Source organism: Vitis riparia, chromosome 13 (assembly GCF_004353265.1).
Source record: "Vitis riparia cultivar Riparia Gloire de Montpellier isolate 1030 chromosome 13, EGFV_Vit.rip_1.0, whole genome shotgun sequence".
Lineage (NCBI taxonomy): Eukaryota > Viridiplantae > Streptophyta > Magnoliopsida > Vitales > Vitaceae > Vitis > Vitis riparia.
In genome coordinates this window covers 15,502,452-15,520,155 of record NC_048443.1, presented here as the reverse complement: position 1 = coordinate 15,520,155, position 17,704 = coordinate 15,502,452, and the positions used below count along the sequence as shown (strand labels likewise).

The window sequence follows — 17,704 nt, the reverse complement described above, 5'->3', positions numbered from 1 at the left end:
TTGGGTGTACGAGACCTCAAGACTATTTTAGGCATGTTCTTCACTATAAGGAAATTATATGGGAACATCCAGATCCAAGTATGAGGTTCATATCCCCAAAATATTTATTCTAAAATGGTTTTTATTGTCATTTTATATCGTTGTGATAGATTTAGAGATGCCTAGGTATAAATACATGCACCCTATGAGACTCAAGACATAAGAACAGAGTAATTCATGGTTCCCAACAATTATTGTATTAAATATGACAATGAAGTGCTTGAATTGGAAAGTGACAATGCAAATCAAACCTCAACTATGGGTAGCTTTTTTGCAACATCTAATCAAGTATTTATGCAATAGCTCCAAGAGAAAATTGCAAATGAACTCTTCCAAGTATTGAATTAACTTTGTTGTTTTGTTGGTTTTATCATTGTAAAATATGCTATTTATTTTTTGGACATTGACACAAAATATAATGTCTTTGGATATTTTTTTTGATAGGAATGTCTTTGGATATTGGAAAATATGTAATTGAATTATTTTATTTCTTTAATTTGATTTAGGTTTATCGATCTATTCTCTCTTTCTCCTTTTTTTTTTTTTTTTTAATTATTAGCTTTAAAAAATATTTCATGAGATTTTTAAAAATATGTTCATTTTTTTTTATCAAATAATAACTAATATAAAAATTAATTTTCTTAATGTATTAGATGTTGACTTTTGAAACATAAAAAAACAAACTACTTAATATTTAACAGAAATAAAATAATAAAAAAAACAAACAACTTAATACTTGTTGTGATTAAGTTCTATTTAAAATTAAATTAAATTCTATTTAGATTTAAATTAAAAAAAAAAAAAAAAAAACATGACCTTAGATCGTTCCCTAGACTTTTTATAACTTCTTTGTCCTTTAATCTTATTTTTCCATACATTTTTAGTATTAAGATCTTATGCACTGTTTGTACCAGAAGTCTTCCTTATTGTCTAAACAAATTTTATTCTTTTATAACTTCTATGGACAATGCATCTATTTACTAATAGTTACAACAAAAGTCTCCCAAATGCTTGGTAGAGAACATGACAACTAAGATTTTGTATCTCAACATCGAGCACCATTTTCATAGCAATCAATTTCTTTACCATACTTTGAAAGGCACTCAAGAGATCATTAGTGCCGTCGACAACTAATGTCCTTTTCACTAACTTCATGTTAATTGACTTCTTTTACAAAAATATTTTATTGTTAGCACCAATTTCATGAGTCACATGATTATGAAGGCTATGTCGATTCATTGCCAAATTTGGGCGATTGTATTCATCTTCTTCGGTTCAAGGCTAGGGATATAGATAGTTTTGACTTTACCATCAAGAGTAACAAATCTCGGATGTTGAGAAAATCTTCCATCATAGTCTTCAAATTGTCAACAAGACAACCATCAATACCCACACAATAACCTTAGCACAAGTCTTCAACTAGAAAATGCTCACCATAGCAGTAAGCTAAAACAAAAGGCAATAAAAGAAGAAAGCAAGGTTTAATATGGATAAAACCCCTTACAAGAGGCCAAAGAAAACCACTGCAAAATGTTTTTCCATTTGCAAGAACTCACTTAACTTTTGTGAGGTGTAAGTGTGTAACTAATCCAAACGGGGTAACACATTGAGATGGAAATTCATCATCTCAACATCATAAAGGAGGAAATATGTGGAGATTTTACCAAGGAAAAGCTTCAAAAAATTGGAGAGAAACCAGGAGAAACTACCAGCTACAACTGCCATTCGCAGAGCATGAAAATACCTTCCCCCCACCCAACAGCCTTTATGCCCATATCTAGGCGACAAGAATTGGACATAGCGGGGGTCCATATTGGGGTTCAAAGGCTCCTACATGACAGCCCATTTTGGGCTCAAGGGGTTGCCAGGAAAACAGCTCAGAAAATGGTTAAATAATAGTCCACTGAATGGGCCTCATGGGCTGGACCCTCATGCTCCAACTAAGGCTGCCAGAACAGAGACAAATCATGCCCATTTGTTACAATGAGATCTAGACGGCAAAATACACTCTCCTAATATCAGAATAAAGCCCTAAAAACTCTGTAAAACCAAGTTGCTTTATAAAGCAAGTTCCTCCAAATTTTAAATCAATGTGATACAGGCATATTTTTTCATTTAATAAACAGTTGACAATGTCATTGTATTGACAAAAACAAATACAAAATAATGTTGTAGCTCACCTGATAGTGGTAATCAACTCTGGCATTCTCAAGTTTTGTGCTTCTGTGCGTTGCAAGCAGTCGATATCTGCCAAGTCTAGCCTGCTTTCTCACTAATCATGCGATGACTCCTATGTTCACCACCAAATAACTCAACTACAGGTGGTGACTATCATCTTTTTCCTTCCAGGCTTTTTTATCCTAAGAGACTTATCAGGGGTGTCCACAATCTATATCCCAAGCAACAGTACATCACAAAATCCCATCTAAAAGGTACACTAAAAATAGAGGTTTCTACTTGATGAGGAAAAGAAAAACAAGAGAGAGGAATAGTACACAGTTTGCTTGATCTAATCATCAGTCGGAATTGTGTTTTCTTTTGTCCATACACAGTTTATGATTGAGATCAATCTTCAGTCAGAGTCATGTCTTCTTTTGTCTTTCTTGCGCTTCCTCCTGTCATCGTCATCCCGAGAATGCCGCTTCTCACGTCTTTCATGCTTCTCATGTTTCTCATGCTTCTTCTCTTCACGCCTCCTTTTCTTTCGGTAGCTTTCATCCTCTAACTCTTCTTTGGTGTTGGGTGTTGTTGGATTGGGCACAGCAACATCCACTTTCTCGGGCAATGCAGCTCTAGGGCTTGGTTGAAGAGAACTAAATTCTTCCCCATTACGGGGTGCTCTGTAATAACAAGTTACAAACAAACTTTAATGAAAAAAGACAAATAATGAAATAAAATGGGCGTTTTTAAGGAAACCATCACAATCCAATGTGATTAGAAAGTATGAAAACAGATTACATTTAGGTCATATTTGGTTGGCCGAATGCAGTATGGGATAAGATAAGAGAAGAAAATATTATATCCTATCTCATGTTCGGTTGGTGATGTGATAGGATAAGTTATTCTATCACTTATTATATCTTATGTTCAACGAATGATAGAATAGGATAGTGGTGGGATATATTATCCATCTTCTCTTTTTATCCTTTTTATATGAGATATGTTAGTTGCATGTATCATAAATTTATTTTTTATCAATTATATATATATATATATATACTCATTTTTCAAAATATTTTTTTTATTATAAATTAAATTTATGGTTAAAAAAACTAAAAAAAATATTTACAAAATAATATTGATATATGATATATAAATTATTTTTATATATTAAATAACATAATATAAAAAAAATTATTTGTAAAGTTTAAATATTTTAATCATGAATATTGTTAAACATGAGAGAAATTTCATTTTTTCAAATAGAAAATATTAAAATGTAATATAATTTTTATTTTAAACATTGAAAATATTCAAGGGTGGGCATGAATATTCAAGGGTGGGCTGATCAATGAGACTAAGATATGACTAACTTGACCTAAAGATGAATCCCATTTGGCACACCAGCTGTCCCTCAAGGGGTGCACAAAATGAAATGGTTCTTGATGAATCATTGGTAGTTACATTTACCCTAACCAACTACTTGAAGTAGCCTACTATGTTAAATCCTTCTATTCCATCAAAAGGTCCCATAAAAAGGTCCATCTAAAGTCACTGCACTTTCAAGCATGATATTTTAAATTTGTTCCAACAAATTATATCTGTCTATAAGAACATACCCCCACACAGAAAAAAATGGAATTACATTTGTAACATTATTCAACTATAAAATTTTAGGAAAACTTTAGATATTATTACTTATAACAGGACTGTTATGGACATTTATTGTGAGAATTCATATAAACAACCAAAGTATATAACATCAGAACAACAAAACAGCATCAAGATAGAAGTGTAATATCATTGCACTAGTCATCAAAGCCAAACATATGAAACTTTCCCAGTCATACCTCGCAAAACCAAGACCTTGAACATGTGCTGCTTCAGAATGGCCTGCACCCAAATCTTCTGCAGTAGAGCCTCGCTTCACAAGTTCCGAAAACTCATGCTTATCTAGTCGGTTACCTTGAGGTCGGTTAGCACGTTTAGGCGCTAAACCAAGAGCTTCTCTCATGGCCTGTTCCTCCTGTTCCTTGATCCTTTTTATCTCTTCTTTTGCAGCCTCCATATCTGAACTCTCAGATTTCTTATCCCTGGAGTACCAGTGTAGGTCTTTCCCTGTTTGAAAATTGATAAATGTTTAGAAATTCTATATAGAAAATAAATCTTAATTTAACTAAGTAGTAGGTGGAATATAACAGAATGGTATTCCATCAAACAAGGATAACACTAACTTTCAATCGGACAACTTCATTCAATAGATGTCTAACCACTCATCCATTAAACATACCAATTAGGTGATCTATCATGAACTCTGACAATAATATTTAAGTTTGTGATTTTCTATAATTAGCAACTTACAAAAAGTGGACAGACCAAATTGCTGAACCAACCAAACCAGGATACCATACCTTTGCAGATCTAAGCTCAACCACAGCCATAAGTGGGCATTCCTTTAGGCTATGTTTGGTTCCCAGAAAGTACAAAGGAAAGAAAAAAAAATGCTAAGGAAAATGATTTTCTCATGTTTGGTTGTCCTATAAAAAATATCACAGAAAATCAAATATAATTAAAATTAATTAAAAACTTATGTATTTTTAAATTATTTAATCTTTATATTGATGAGTTAAAATAAATAAAATGAGTTTGAAGTAACAAAAAAAATAATTTATCAACTTTTAATATATTTTTTTATTTTCCTTCACTTTTTCTTTCCTCCTACTTTTCCTTTGTATTTTCTTTCCCTCGCATTTTCCCTCAAATTTTCCGGGAACCAAACATAGCCTTAAAAAGAAAAAAAAAAAGAAATAAAGGGGAAAAGGGAAAAGGCACTAACCACTAAAATTGGCAGCTTATTATTCTATGGTCATATGACGTTAAATATCTTTAATGAAATAATTTTCCCATAGAATTTATTTTTTAAGATGAGTGAACTAGAAGTGACACAGGCTGATTTCCAAAATGTTATTTAGCAAAAATTTTACTTGTGATGCACACCTCAGAATAAATATATATTTTTTTTAGTTTTTTAAGCAACACAGAACTGATTATGTATTTCTTAGAAAGAATGTTCTAAGTCAAACTTAACATTTCCCCAATTTCATATATTCATATAACAAAATTTTACAATGCCCAAGTTATTCACCAATTTTTGGCAAATGCTTTAATATTCCATCAGTTAAAATAATATACACTAGAGGGAAGAAAATGATCGCAAGCCCAAAATTCATAAGGAAATGCAACATCTGAAATCAAAGCAAATGCACTCACAAAGGAACAAAAGCAAAAGAACTGAAGAGACACACCCCCTCCCCAGACAATGCCGTAAAAGGGTGCAATGAGGCATAAGCCTTGAGGCAGAACAAGGCTAAGCCTCAACTTCCAAAAAAAAACCAAGAAAGAAAACAAAAAAATAAAAAATAAAGAAAAAGAAGAAGAGAATTTTGCCAAAATGTAGTGAGGCATAAGCCTTGAGGCAGAACAAGGCTAAACCTCAGCTTCAAAAATAAAACAACAACAGAAAAAAAAAAAAAAAAAAAAAAAAAAAAAAAAAAAAACAACGAAGAAGAAGAAGAAGAAGAAGAAGATAATGATAATAATAATAATAACAACAACAACAATAGCAACATCAATAAAAAAGAAAACAACAATCCCAAAAATCACAAAGATACTTATATAATCACATAAAAATTGAATAAAGAAAAACAAAGAATTCATAATAAGTAATTATTTGTCATTTTTAATAGTTTTAAATTTAATGCTTCTCTCTCTTCTAAAATCCTACACTCACTCAAGCCTCCATCAAATAATCTTCAACATCACATCACTATCATTAGTAGGATCCTTCAAGGAATCATCATCATAATCAATTGTTCTATCAGCCTCTCACAAATGTTACTATCCAATCATTCTTCTTCTTCATCCATCAATTGCAGTGGCTTTTTTTCCTTGATCCACCAATAATTAAATAATGACTGACATATGAAGCTAACCACTTCAAAAAATTTCCCCTCCTCTTGAAGGGTTAAATGGAAGCCAACGAAATCTTTATTTTATAAAAGGTTTGATCCGATGGTTGAATCTAAGATAGAAGACTTAAAAAATCTACACCAAAACCCCACAAAAGCACAAAACCCTATTGCATATTGTTGTGATACACAAATACTTTAATTTCAACCAAAATATCTATGTTGAATGATACAACATGAGTGCAGATGTTGTATTAAATTATAATAGATAATAACAATTATCTATTTTCATTTTTTAAAAAATATTAAAGTTAAACTAATTTTATCAACTTAAAATAGCAAGATTTAAAAAATATATTTACATAGAGATATATAGTAAAGTTGAACTATATCAATATCGAAATAATAAAACTTAATTAGTATAGAATTTAAAAATTAATTAGCTTCAATTTAAATAATTAAAAATATAAATTTTGGAACATTTCAACTATTAGAGGTTGACTCAAAGTCAATTATACATTTTCTTACAAGTTCTCAATGTTTATGGAAAATAATAAATATATTTCAATTTAATTTCCTAAAAATTCTCTCAACATCCTATTAAAATAAAACATTTATCATAACTATGTTTCACATTTATGAAAATTTTCAATAATATTAATATTCAATTAAAATAAAAATATATGATAATTAACAATATATAAAATTTAAAGATAAATATAATAATTAATATAATAAAAATAAAAAAGAAATATCAAAATTAATATATTAAAAATCTAGAGATAAATGGAAAATTTCAATAATCTTTAAACATTCAATTAAAATAGAAAATATATAATAATCAATGTTGTATCTAAGTAACTACACCCCTAATTGAGATCATTTTCAATTGAATCCTTGTGTCCTAAGATTTTGGGATGCAAAGGATCCGACACCTAGACATAGACCCACACTTGACACCCATACCCATGGACATGGGCATATTGAGGCCTAAGCATAAAATAAATAGAAAATCCCACAAGGATTAAAATTTATTGAATATTTATGGCTCAAGTCTCAATAATCTCAAAGCTATAGCCTCAAGGTTGTAAGCCTTATTAGTATGAAGCTTAAACCTTAGTTACCCAATATTTAGGCTTAAGGCTAATTCACAATGCCTTGCCTTGATGCAAACCTCAGGGCATAAGTCTCAATAGCTTTCTAAGACACTAGCTCTAAAGGATTCGACACCTAGACATAGACCCACACTTGACACCTATACCCATGGACATGGGCATATCGTGGCCTAAGCGTAAAATAGATAGAAAATCCCACAATGGTTCAAATTTATTGAATATTAATGGCTTAAGTCTCAATAATCTCGAAGCTATAGCCTCAAGGTTGGAAGCCTTATTAGTATGAAGCTTAGGTCTTAGTTACCCGATATTTAAGCTATAGGCTCAAGGCTAATTCATAGTGCCTTGCCTTGATGCAAACCTCAGGGCATAAGTCTCAATAGCTTTCTAAAACATTGGCTCTAAAAAGAGCCATTGCAAACTCTATTCATAATACAAGTTCCAAAGCTTCCAGCTGCAGCACTTTGCCCTCTAAACTCTTTAACTGGTAAAATGATTTAAAAATAAATAAATAAATAAAACATTACATAAAATATGCCAAGCCTAGATAAAAGTGAGACAGCATTGCCAAGGCAAACTTGTCTTGCAGTGACAGGTGATCTCTTTTTATCCTAAGACATGGTATAGCAGTTTAAAATTGCAATCAGCTTCTACATGTTTATCTATCAGGGGCTATTTTTTTGTGGAACATCATAGTCCAAGAGAAGAAAACCACTTGAGATAGAACAGCTAAAGAAGAGGGTTTTCTCCCTAGGAAATCTTTGCAGCCTGTGTAAAAGGGAATTAGAGTTCAGCCAAGCACATTATCATCCATTTTCTGATGACTAGTGAGAATCAAATCTTAATCTTCATGCTTTAGCATCATGGCTGTTCTTGGGTCAGTTAAGGATTTCTCGCTAGTAGGCATAGGAAATTTGTCAAAAGCACAAGAGGGAACAGTAGGATCTGCTCCATCGTACCTGTTGGTGCCTTTGAAGGGAGCACAGCAGAAGAATCTTTTGAGGGAGAAAAATGTACAATCCTGAAGCTGAAAGGCATATCCTGATTAAACCCTTAATGCTTTAGACCTTAACAATGGGAAAACCCATTGATGTACCTTTGTGAACTTCATTGATGATTCATGCAGCATGAGTACAGTTATATCCAGCAGTTTTCTGGTTTTTCTTCTAGATCACTAGTGGTTTCTCTTTTTCTTCCCCTGTATTATTTTTCTTTTGCCTTCCTGGGCTTTCCCATGCATGCTCCCCCAGTACTAGTGTCACCTGCTTTGGGGCTTCTAATATGTCTTCCTTATAAATAAATAGCCACTTAGATGGATCATCCATGATCTAAACATATTTTGGCTGGAAACAGCAGAACAGCCACATAAAGGAGTACAAATGAGGTACACTTGGAGGTCTGTCAATCCAACTTTTCCTATTATGCAACATAATGAGCATTTGGTCATTTAAACAGCAACTAGATTACATCTGCTGTCCAATTCTAAAGGTTCCCTAAAGGTTTCCTGGACACATGACATAAGAAACACCTAAAACATAATAATATTATATTCATTATACTACTGAAAGAGGCTCAATCCAATCAGTCAGGTTAATCAATTGAGAGAAGACTGGCTACTGTATGTGATCCACTAAAACTACAAGTCCCAACTCACCAAATGACATTTAACTTTTTCCAGCCTCAAAAGAAGCCCATTGAATTTTCTAAATTCTGTCATGACTGAAGACACCTGAAAAGTAGAGAGAGTTGCCATAGGTCAAAAGCATTAGGGATGATTAAACTTACCTCCCTCCAACAGGCAACATGATTTCCATGAAGCCATTCTCTTCTGACATTCTCTGAACTAACCAAGTGTTGAAATTACTGCCACAGGTCAAAGGAAACGAATCCACCCAAACTCCAAAAGTCTGCAGCTAACTCATCAATATCAATAATATCATCAACCCCACTCACTCTGACTTTGCTCAAAAACTGGCCACCGCTAAGTGCACATAACAAAGCCTTGAGAGCATGGGATGACAAAAAAGCAACATAAAATGCACACATTGGATGTGCAAAACAAGAAGCACTTGTAGATCCTCAAAGAAACTACCTTCTAATCCGACCTCCTTTCCCCTCTTTCCCTTGTCATAACTTGACTAATGGTTTCCCTAAAAACACAAAATGAAAGCGAAAATAAGAACCATTTTGCCTGATCCCTCAACCTCCAAAATATACCTCTAATAAAGGGAAACACTCCACCGAATCCAATACTTCCATCTATAGATAATCCCCTACACCACATCCAACAAAAAAGAATATCATAATCCTTCTTTAGGTCCATATTACATAACCATCCTGGGACATCACTCTTCAACCTAGTCTACATTCCATGGACACAAGAAGCATAAGGTTTTGGCATGTGCCTAAGTGTCAAATTTATTTAACCTCATATCACAGGAAACAGACACATGACTAAGTTGCCTAGTTTCCATTTTTTTCTCATTTCTATAGACTAGGCCAGATTGAAGTATATGACTAATACAGACTGTCTATCTTCAGTCTAAGGTTATTCCTATAAAACAAACTATTGAGTTTCATTTCTTTTGCTATACACACCTCATGAGTATGCATATATCAGATCAATAGGCATGTTGGAGATATGCACAAGACTCAATTGCTTCATATACTTTGGCGAGTCCACATAACATGACCTAAGGTCAGTAAAAAATTTGCAATAAAGATCTAGAGAAGGATTACTTTGCCCAATCACTCAACCTCCTGAAAAAGGTCCATAGCAGAAGGAAATACACTAGTGGACCCATTTGAAGTAAATTAGTAGGATAATACCATCATCACACACAACGTTTTACTTGATTGAGAAAACCAACAAGGAAACTAATGCAATTTCCAGATATGATAGAATCAGAACAAAATGCACAATCATTAAAAATTTCATTGAAGGTAGATAAGCTGAAGTTAAATCATGGTGCCTATCAAAAACAAAATAATAATATACATGACATGATAGTTGTAAAACAGAACATTAACAGTTACTTATGGACTAGAAGCAAAATATTCTTTTAATGAATAGTAAAGTAATACTAAGTGTTATTGTTGCATATGCAACATTTTTGTGGTGTACAAGACAAAGTTGTAAAAGGCTAAAGGCAGCTTTGATGTGTTTTGCTAAAATAAGGCAAGGCGTAAGCATCAATTTAAATAAATTAAAAATCTCAAAAAATTTAAAAAATACTAATAAAATCACAAGAAAATTGAATGATAATAATGCATAAACTTCATCATAATAAAATTAATTATTTTTTTCCATTGTTAATAGTTTGTAATTTAGTTCATTTTTCTCTTTTCTAAGATTTAACTCTCTCAAGACTTCATCAAATAATTTTCAACACTATTATCACTCTCACAAGCAGGATCCTCCCAGGAATATAATCATATTCAATTGCTATGTTATTTTTTTTCATATAGGCAAAAAGAGGGCATGTATTAAAAGTGCCTAAAAGGTGGCGTAGCAAGAACACACAAAGTATACAACCAAAGCCCAGTAAAGGTGAAAAAGTAAGGAGCAACAAAACCTTTTTCTTACTTGGAGCTCAACCAATCTACAAAATCTAACATAGACAACGTGTAGCCCTCTATATATACCCTAGACCTAATTCACAAAAGTATACATAAAAACAGATTTAATAGCTTGGTTGGACTGCTCAACTTCGTCAATGTTAATATTCACTTGCTATATTATTATCATCATCAATGTTAATATCCACTCATTCTTCCTCTTTATCCATCAATTCCGATCGTATTTTTCCTTATCCATCAATAATAAGATAATAATTATATGGGCTCAGCTACTAGGACACCTTCTTCTTAATACCTCTTTTTCTCCTCCATTTAAAAAGTTAATTGGAAGTCAAATAAGCCCTTATTTTATAAAGGTTTAACCAAAACCAAGACCCAATACAAAACCTATAAAATCTATGCCAAAAGCCCACAAAAACATAGCAACAATTAAAACTCATTGAATATTGAGGCTTAAACCTCTTATAAAATATTATAGCATAAGCCCACAAAGGTTGGAAACCGACTAAAACCCTTTCGATATTTGAGGCTCAAGCCTCAATAGCCTTAAGGCTATAGCCGCACAGTTATAAGCCTTAATTAAGCTAAATGAGGCTATAGCCTCAAGACTAATTCACAAAGCCTCGCCTTGAGGTGAGCCTTGATGTATATAAGCCTCAATAGCCTTTTAAAACACCGGTACAAGTTGGGGTGGTGCAACATAACCATTTAGTTTTCATAGACCTCTCTATATATACCAAAATAAATAAGAGAGATTTGAAGGTTAGATGGCATTCACCTGCCCCTTTCAGAGCCCAATGCTCAGTTTCAGTGAATCAAATGAAAGGTCTGACACACATGAAAGAATGTAACTGAATATTTCATGTTAAAACAGTAAACATAGAGGAATCAGAAGGTAATACCTTTTTGCCATCTTCCAACAGGGGCCTTGATACTGTGACCAAGATAGTTCTCTCGGTGTTTATCAACCTTGACATCATCCCACTTAAATTCTGGACATTACAAAAAGTTCAATCATCCATGAGTTGTCCACAAATAGGCTTAGGCACTATTGATAGTAAGACAGAGAAAGAAGAAAGTTCCCACAAGTAACTAGACATAGTTGCAATAGTTCTAAGTGTGTCTAATGAAAATGCAGATGAAATCCTCATTAGATCATCAATCCAAAACCTGAGTTCAGTTTGACAATACACATGTTGCTAATAACTTGCATATAAAAGTAACAAGGAATCTTCAAATAAGATAGTATACTTCAAAACCAGACGATATATTGATTACTTATTGACTATGCTTAAGGCAAAAAACTCTCATTCACCATCAATTTATGCCTGGTTCCCATTCTTTTTTCTTTTTTTTATTTTTTCTTAATAAAATTCAATATACCCAATACCCTAGAAGACAAGGCTCTTTTTGGTCCCAAGATGCCTGCCTCTTAAGTCTTATTCTACGATCATACATAGATTTATATTCACAAAAGAATTCAAAACCTAGTCTTGACTAGAGCTAGGGCTTTTTAATTTGAATTTCAGACTCTCAATCAAAATTGCAGAGCATAAATCAAGAGTTCATAAATCAAATAAAATTAAATTAAAACACAAGTGAAAAAAAAAGAAGAAGAAGAAGAAGAAGAAGAAGAAGAAAAAGAACGAAGCATGAAGAAGATTGGATTAGAGAGGTAGTTGAGGTTTAAAAAGTGCAGAAACCCTAGAAAAGTAGAGAAAAAAAAGGAAGAGAAGAGCGTTTACGATCTCGTCCACCGCGAACGCCACCTCTGGTAGGATGATACATTTTCCAGTTTCTTTTATCCTCTGCTTCGTTTGGTGAATGAAAATTTCCGTTTCTCTATCCTCCGTCGCTTTATGCTTAGCTTCTACTTTTGTTCACGAATCACGCCAACCCATGGCATGGGGTGGCTTTTGGGTAACCGTCCGTCGCGGGTCTGAGATTTGTTTCAAATGGTCGGATTCAGAACGGGTCAGGTATTGCCCACCCATCCTGTTTATAGATATATACATAATTAAATAAACAAAAATTTCAGTTTTTCCTTTTTTTAACACAGAAATTATTTTCCATAAAAATAAATTGTAAAATCTATAATATTTATTTGTTTATAAATTATATTTATTTTATTGTAATTAATTTTAAAAAAAATGAAAAAATAAAAAATAAAAAATAAAAAATAGCAATATTTCAAAGAATGAAAATAATCTATTAATAATAATTTAAATTAAACAATAAGGGAAAATTGTTTTGTGGACCTGTATTTTTTTAAATTATTTTTAGACCCGTATTGTTCACATGTGTTCCCACTCAATGGCAAGAGTCGTTTTTTTATTTGTAAAATAATTGATTTAAAAAAAAGGTTGAAAACACCTATGGACCCCGCATTTCGGCTCATACGTTTCCCACTCGATGGCGAGCTCGATTTTTATTTGAAAAATGATTTTATTGATTAAGAAAAATGACTTGGAGTCACCACTTATTTTTGTTTTATTTTAAAAGGGTAAACAAAATAAGAAAGAAAAATCTTAAGTGTGACTCCTTATTTTGGAAAAGATGATCTACGAAAAAAAACCGGATCGGGTTCGGGGGTCTGCTTACTTGTCGGGAAGGTACGGTAAAAAACCTTAGCACCCTCTAAGTCCCTAAATCGGTCTCTACTAATAAAATTGAAGCAATCATGACAATGGATGAGTAAATCAATGAATACCCAGGATAGATCGTGCACATGTGAGAATCAGGACATACATAGACAATGATTAGATAAAAAATGGGTAACGAGCCACCATGCGCTATCAATAGAGAGGGTTAATGCACAATTTAGAAATAATCTCATGCATGTCAGAGAGTAGGATAAACCAATCATGTATGATAATCAAATTGAACAATCAATCAATCAATCATAAAGTCACACATGTTGGGCCCCCACCAAAGCCCGTTCATTTTACATGACTTAATGTCACAGATTCCATTATTCTGGAATTATGAAAAAATTTATTCAGGCTTATTGAAATCAAGAGGAGCAAAAGATCGTTTGAAAACCAAGGTGAAATTAAAACTATGTGAGAGAAACTTATATTTTTGAAACTTATTTGAAAAATTGGAATCTCGAAGATTACTGGAAAATTGGAGTTCTAGAGTTTATTTGAAGATCAGACTTTTAGAGGTTAAATGTGAGAATGAGAATTTTAGAAATTGAATTTGAACGAGATCGGAATTTTAAAAACGATTTGAGAGTTCGGGATTTTAAATGAATGGATAAGTGGATGGGTAAGTAAGTGAATGAAGGGAATAACAACGATGGTAAAATAATAAAGATTAGGTAAATAATTGCGAAAGATGGAATTTTAGAGATTGAAAATTTAAGAATTTATTTAGAGATAAGATCTTTGGCATATGAATAACTGAATAAGTAAATGGATGGGATAACATTGATAACAAGAATAATCAGTAAGCGGTGGTATACGAATGATGGAGCTTTTGAGATTGGAAATTAGATTTGGAAGTCAGGTCCTGAAGAATTAAACTTTAACGATTAGAATAAATAAATAAATATGGAGTAATAATGCTATTTGACGGAAACAATATTTTAAACGAATAGAAAATAAGTAGTTGAATTTTTAAGATTGAAAATTAAATTAGGACGTTGGATTTTTGAAGAATTGGACCTTAAATAAATAAATAGATATGGGATAAGAATTCTAATTAACGAAAATAATATTTAAACGAATTATTGAAAAATTAAATGGATTTTTGAAGGATTAGACTTTAAATAATTAGATAAATATGAGATAATGATTCTATTTGATGAAAATAAGATTTAAACGAATTATTGAAAAATTAAGTTAAGACATTAGATTTTTGAAGGGTCAGACTTTAAATAACTAGATAAATAAGGGATAATGATTCTATTTGATGAAAATAAGATTTAAACGAATTATTGAAAAATTAAATTAAGACATGGGATTTTTGAAGGATTAGACTTTAAATAACTAGATAAATATGGGATAATGATTCTATTTGATGAAAATAAGATTTAAATAAATAGACAGATATGAGATAATGATTCTAATTGATGAAAATAAGATTTAAACGAATTATTGAAAAATTAAATTAAGACATTGGATTTTTGAAGGATTAGACTTTAAATAACTGGATAAATATGAGATAATGATTCAATTTGATGAAAATAAATTTAAACAAATTATTGAAAAATTAAATTAAGACATTGGATTTTTGAAGGATCAGACTTTAAATAACTAGATAGATTTAGGATAATGATTCTGATTGATGAAAATAACATTTAAACGAATTATTGAAAAATTAAATTAAGACATTGGATTTTTGAAGGATTAGACTTTAAATAACTAGATAAATATGGGATAATGATTCTATTTGATGAAAATAAGATTTAAATGAATTATTGAAAAATTAAGTTAAGACATTAGATTTTTGAAGGGTCGGACTTTAAATAACTAAATAAATAAGGGATAATGATTCTATTTCATGAAAATAAGATTTAAACGAATTATTGAAAAATTAAATTAAGACATTAGATTTTTGAAGGATCAGACTTTAAATAACTAGATAGATATGAGATAATGATTCTGATTGATGAAAATGAGATTTAAACGAATTATTGAAAAATTGAATTAGGACAGGGGATTTTTGAAGGATTAGACTTTAAATAACTAGGTAAGTATGAGATTATAATTCTAATGGATGAAAATAAGATTTAAACGAGTTATTGAAAAATTGAATTAGGACAGAGGATTTTTGAAGGATTAGACTTTAAATAACTAGGTAAGTATGAGATTATAATTCTATTTGATGAAAATAAAATTTAAACGAATTATTGAAAAATTAAATCAAGACATGGGATTTAAAGTTTAGAATGTAGTAAATTCATCGAGACCAACATAAGTTAATTTATACCAAAGTTTTCATATATGGTGATTAGACATGATTAAAGAAGGGGAGGTGAAATATAAATTATTTTGTGTTTCAAAAACGATATTCAATCCTAATAATTTATCTTTTAATCGTCTTTAAGTTGAGCTAACTAAATTGGTAGAAATAAAATAAGATAACAAATAAAAGGGAATGATTGAATTGATTAATTATGGATATTAGAGGTTTTTAAAAGAATTATTTAGAATTTGGGTAGCCTAATGGGCTAACTTGATGTGGGCATGGGCCACCTTAATAAGGGGGATTGGCATAAGGCCCTTCATCAATGCAAATGGGCCTGGGCTTCAACTTAAGCCCATACCCGCCACCATGGGCAAGCCCAAGGCCCCATCACCTTCACAACCCACTTATTTGAGAAGATGTTACCCTCCATCAACAAGCTTGGGTTGGGCTCCAACTCAAGCCCAAACCCATCACCAAGAGCAAGCCCAAGAGCTCCAAACTCCCTCACAGCCCACCTCTCCAATCGGGCATCATCAGCTCCACCAGCAACCATCTTGGCAGCCACCTTCAAGCCCCTTCTCTTCACTCTTCCAGGGCGACCACCTCCAAGGGAGCTCGTGAGGGAGAAATCGCCATGCTTAGGGGAGTCCATCCTCACCAAGAATGAGGGTTTTGTGAGTTTGACAGGAAAGGAAAGATGGTGAGTGAGAGATACCCACGAGTATGGGAAAGACGAGTATGAAACGGAGGTGGCCTTGCGCATGAGACGTCGTTTGCATGGGAATCCAAGAGTGTGAGGGGAATGGGTATGAAGACAAGTGGAATGGATGAGACACAGTGAGAGAGATGTTTCATGGGTATGGGAGGGTTTTGGCTGATGGAAAACGAGCATGGTATGGGCATGGTGATAATATAGGGAAAGAAGTGGGATTAGTATGGGTGAGGAACAAGCATGATAGGCACGAGGGGTGCATGTGAGGGTGTTTGGATTTGATGGAGAGGCACGGGTGATGAAAGAAACACGGGTTCAGTGGGTATAAAGGTGGGCATGGTGGGCTTGATGATAGAGAGAGAAAAGGTGATGGGGAAAGGAAATGAGGAAATCGGGTATGAAGACGAGTGGAATGGAAGAGGAGGCTTGACAGGTTGTATTGGAAACAAAGGTTGTCGTGTCATCCCCAATGGAGCAAGAGGAATAGAGACTGCTGGGTGCTGAGAGTACCAAGGCTGGGGGCGAGCAAGAACTAACCAACCAGCAGGAGGCACTGCTAATGCAGGATTGTAAACTCGTGGCATTACACCTAACGCTGGTTGAGGAGGAACTCCAATTCCTAAAGTCCTAGGTACTGCACCACCACCAAGTTGTGAACTTGGGACCTCCACTTTAGCCAATTTTGATGGGACATCTTCATCTTCCTCTCCATAATGAGCTGCTAAGATTTCATGTGGGAGAGTGTATTCTCTGTTCTGAAGGCGGCAGTCATGAACCCGACAAAATAATTTAACAACTCTTTAGGCAATGAAAATGGGGCAAATCAGGTTCCGAAACTATGCCCATGTGAAGACCAAAGGCAATGCTGGCCATGACCCTTTCTCCTTTGTAGTACGCATAGCTTCCGAGACCAGAGAGTGAATAGCAAGGAAGCAAGCACAAAAACAGAGCATCCAAATGAACTTAATATAACACTTACATGAGCCTTCTTTCATATTGAAGTCCATAGGCTCATGTATAGGTGGGAAAGCTAGATGGAAACAAGATCCAAGGATATGACTCAAACACACAAAGGAGAGCTAAAAAAAGGAATTAGATCACTCTCAAACAAATTTCACATGGAGAACAAGGAACGAATATATCATCACATAGTCATAGTGACCCAAAAAGATGTCTATAGCAGTCAAAATGTGGTATAGCAAACGTACTTGAGGATG

At 33.0% G+C, this 17,704-nt stretch overlaps 2 protein-coding genes across 2 annotated transcripts; both read right to left on the bottom strand.

Annotated features, from left to right (window-relative positions):
• Positions 1-2,063: 2,063 nt before the first annotated feature.
• On the bottom strand, positions 2,064-12,730 carry LOC117927657 (multiple myeloma tumor-associated protein 2 homolog). Its single transcript, XM_034847288.1, has 4 exons — positions 12,607-12,730; positions 11,764-11,853; positions 4,050-4,317; positions 2,064-2,879 (listed from the first exon to the last, which is right to left on the bottom strand). The coding sequence occupies exons 1-4, from the start codon at positions 12,647-12,649 to the stop codon at positions 2,612-2,614; spliced, it is 669 nt and encodes a 222-aa protein (XP_034703179.1). The 5' UTR covers positions 12,650-12,730; the 3' UTR covers positions 2,064-2,611.
• A 3,975-nt stretch (positions 12,731-16,705) lies between these two features.
• LOC117928353 (protein SUPPRESSOR OF FRI 4-like) lies at positions 16,706-17,386 on the bottom strand. The gene is made up of 2 exons (XM_034848248.1): positions 17,342-17,386; positions 16,706-17,242 (listed from the first exon to the last, which is right to left on the bottom strand). Exons 1-2 carry the CDS (start codon positions 17,384-17,386, stop codon positions 16,706-16,708), a joined length of 582 nt encoding a protein of 193 aa, XP_034704139.1.
• Between the last annotated feature and the right edge of the window lie 318 nt (positions 17,387-17,704).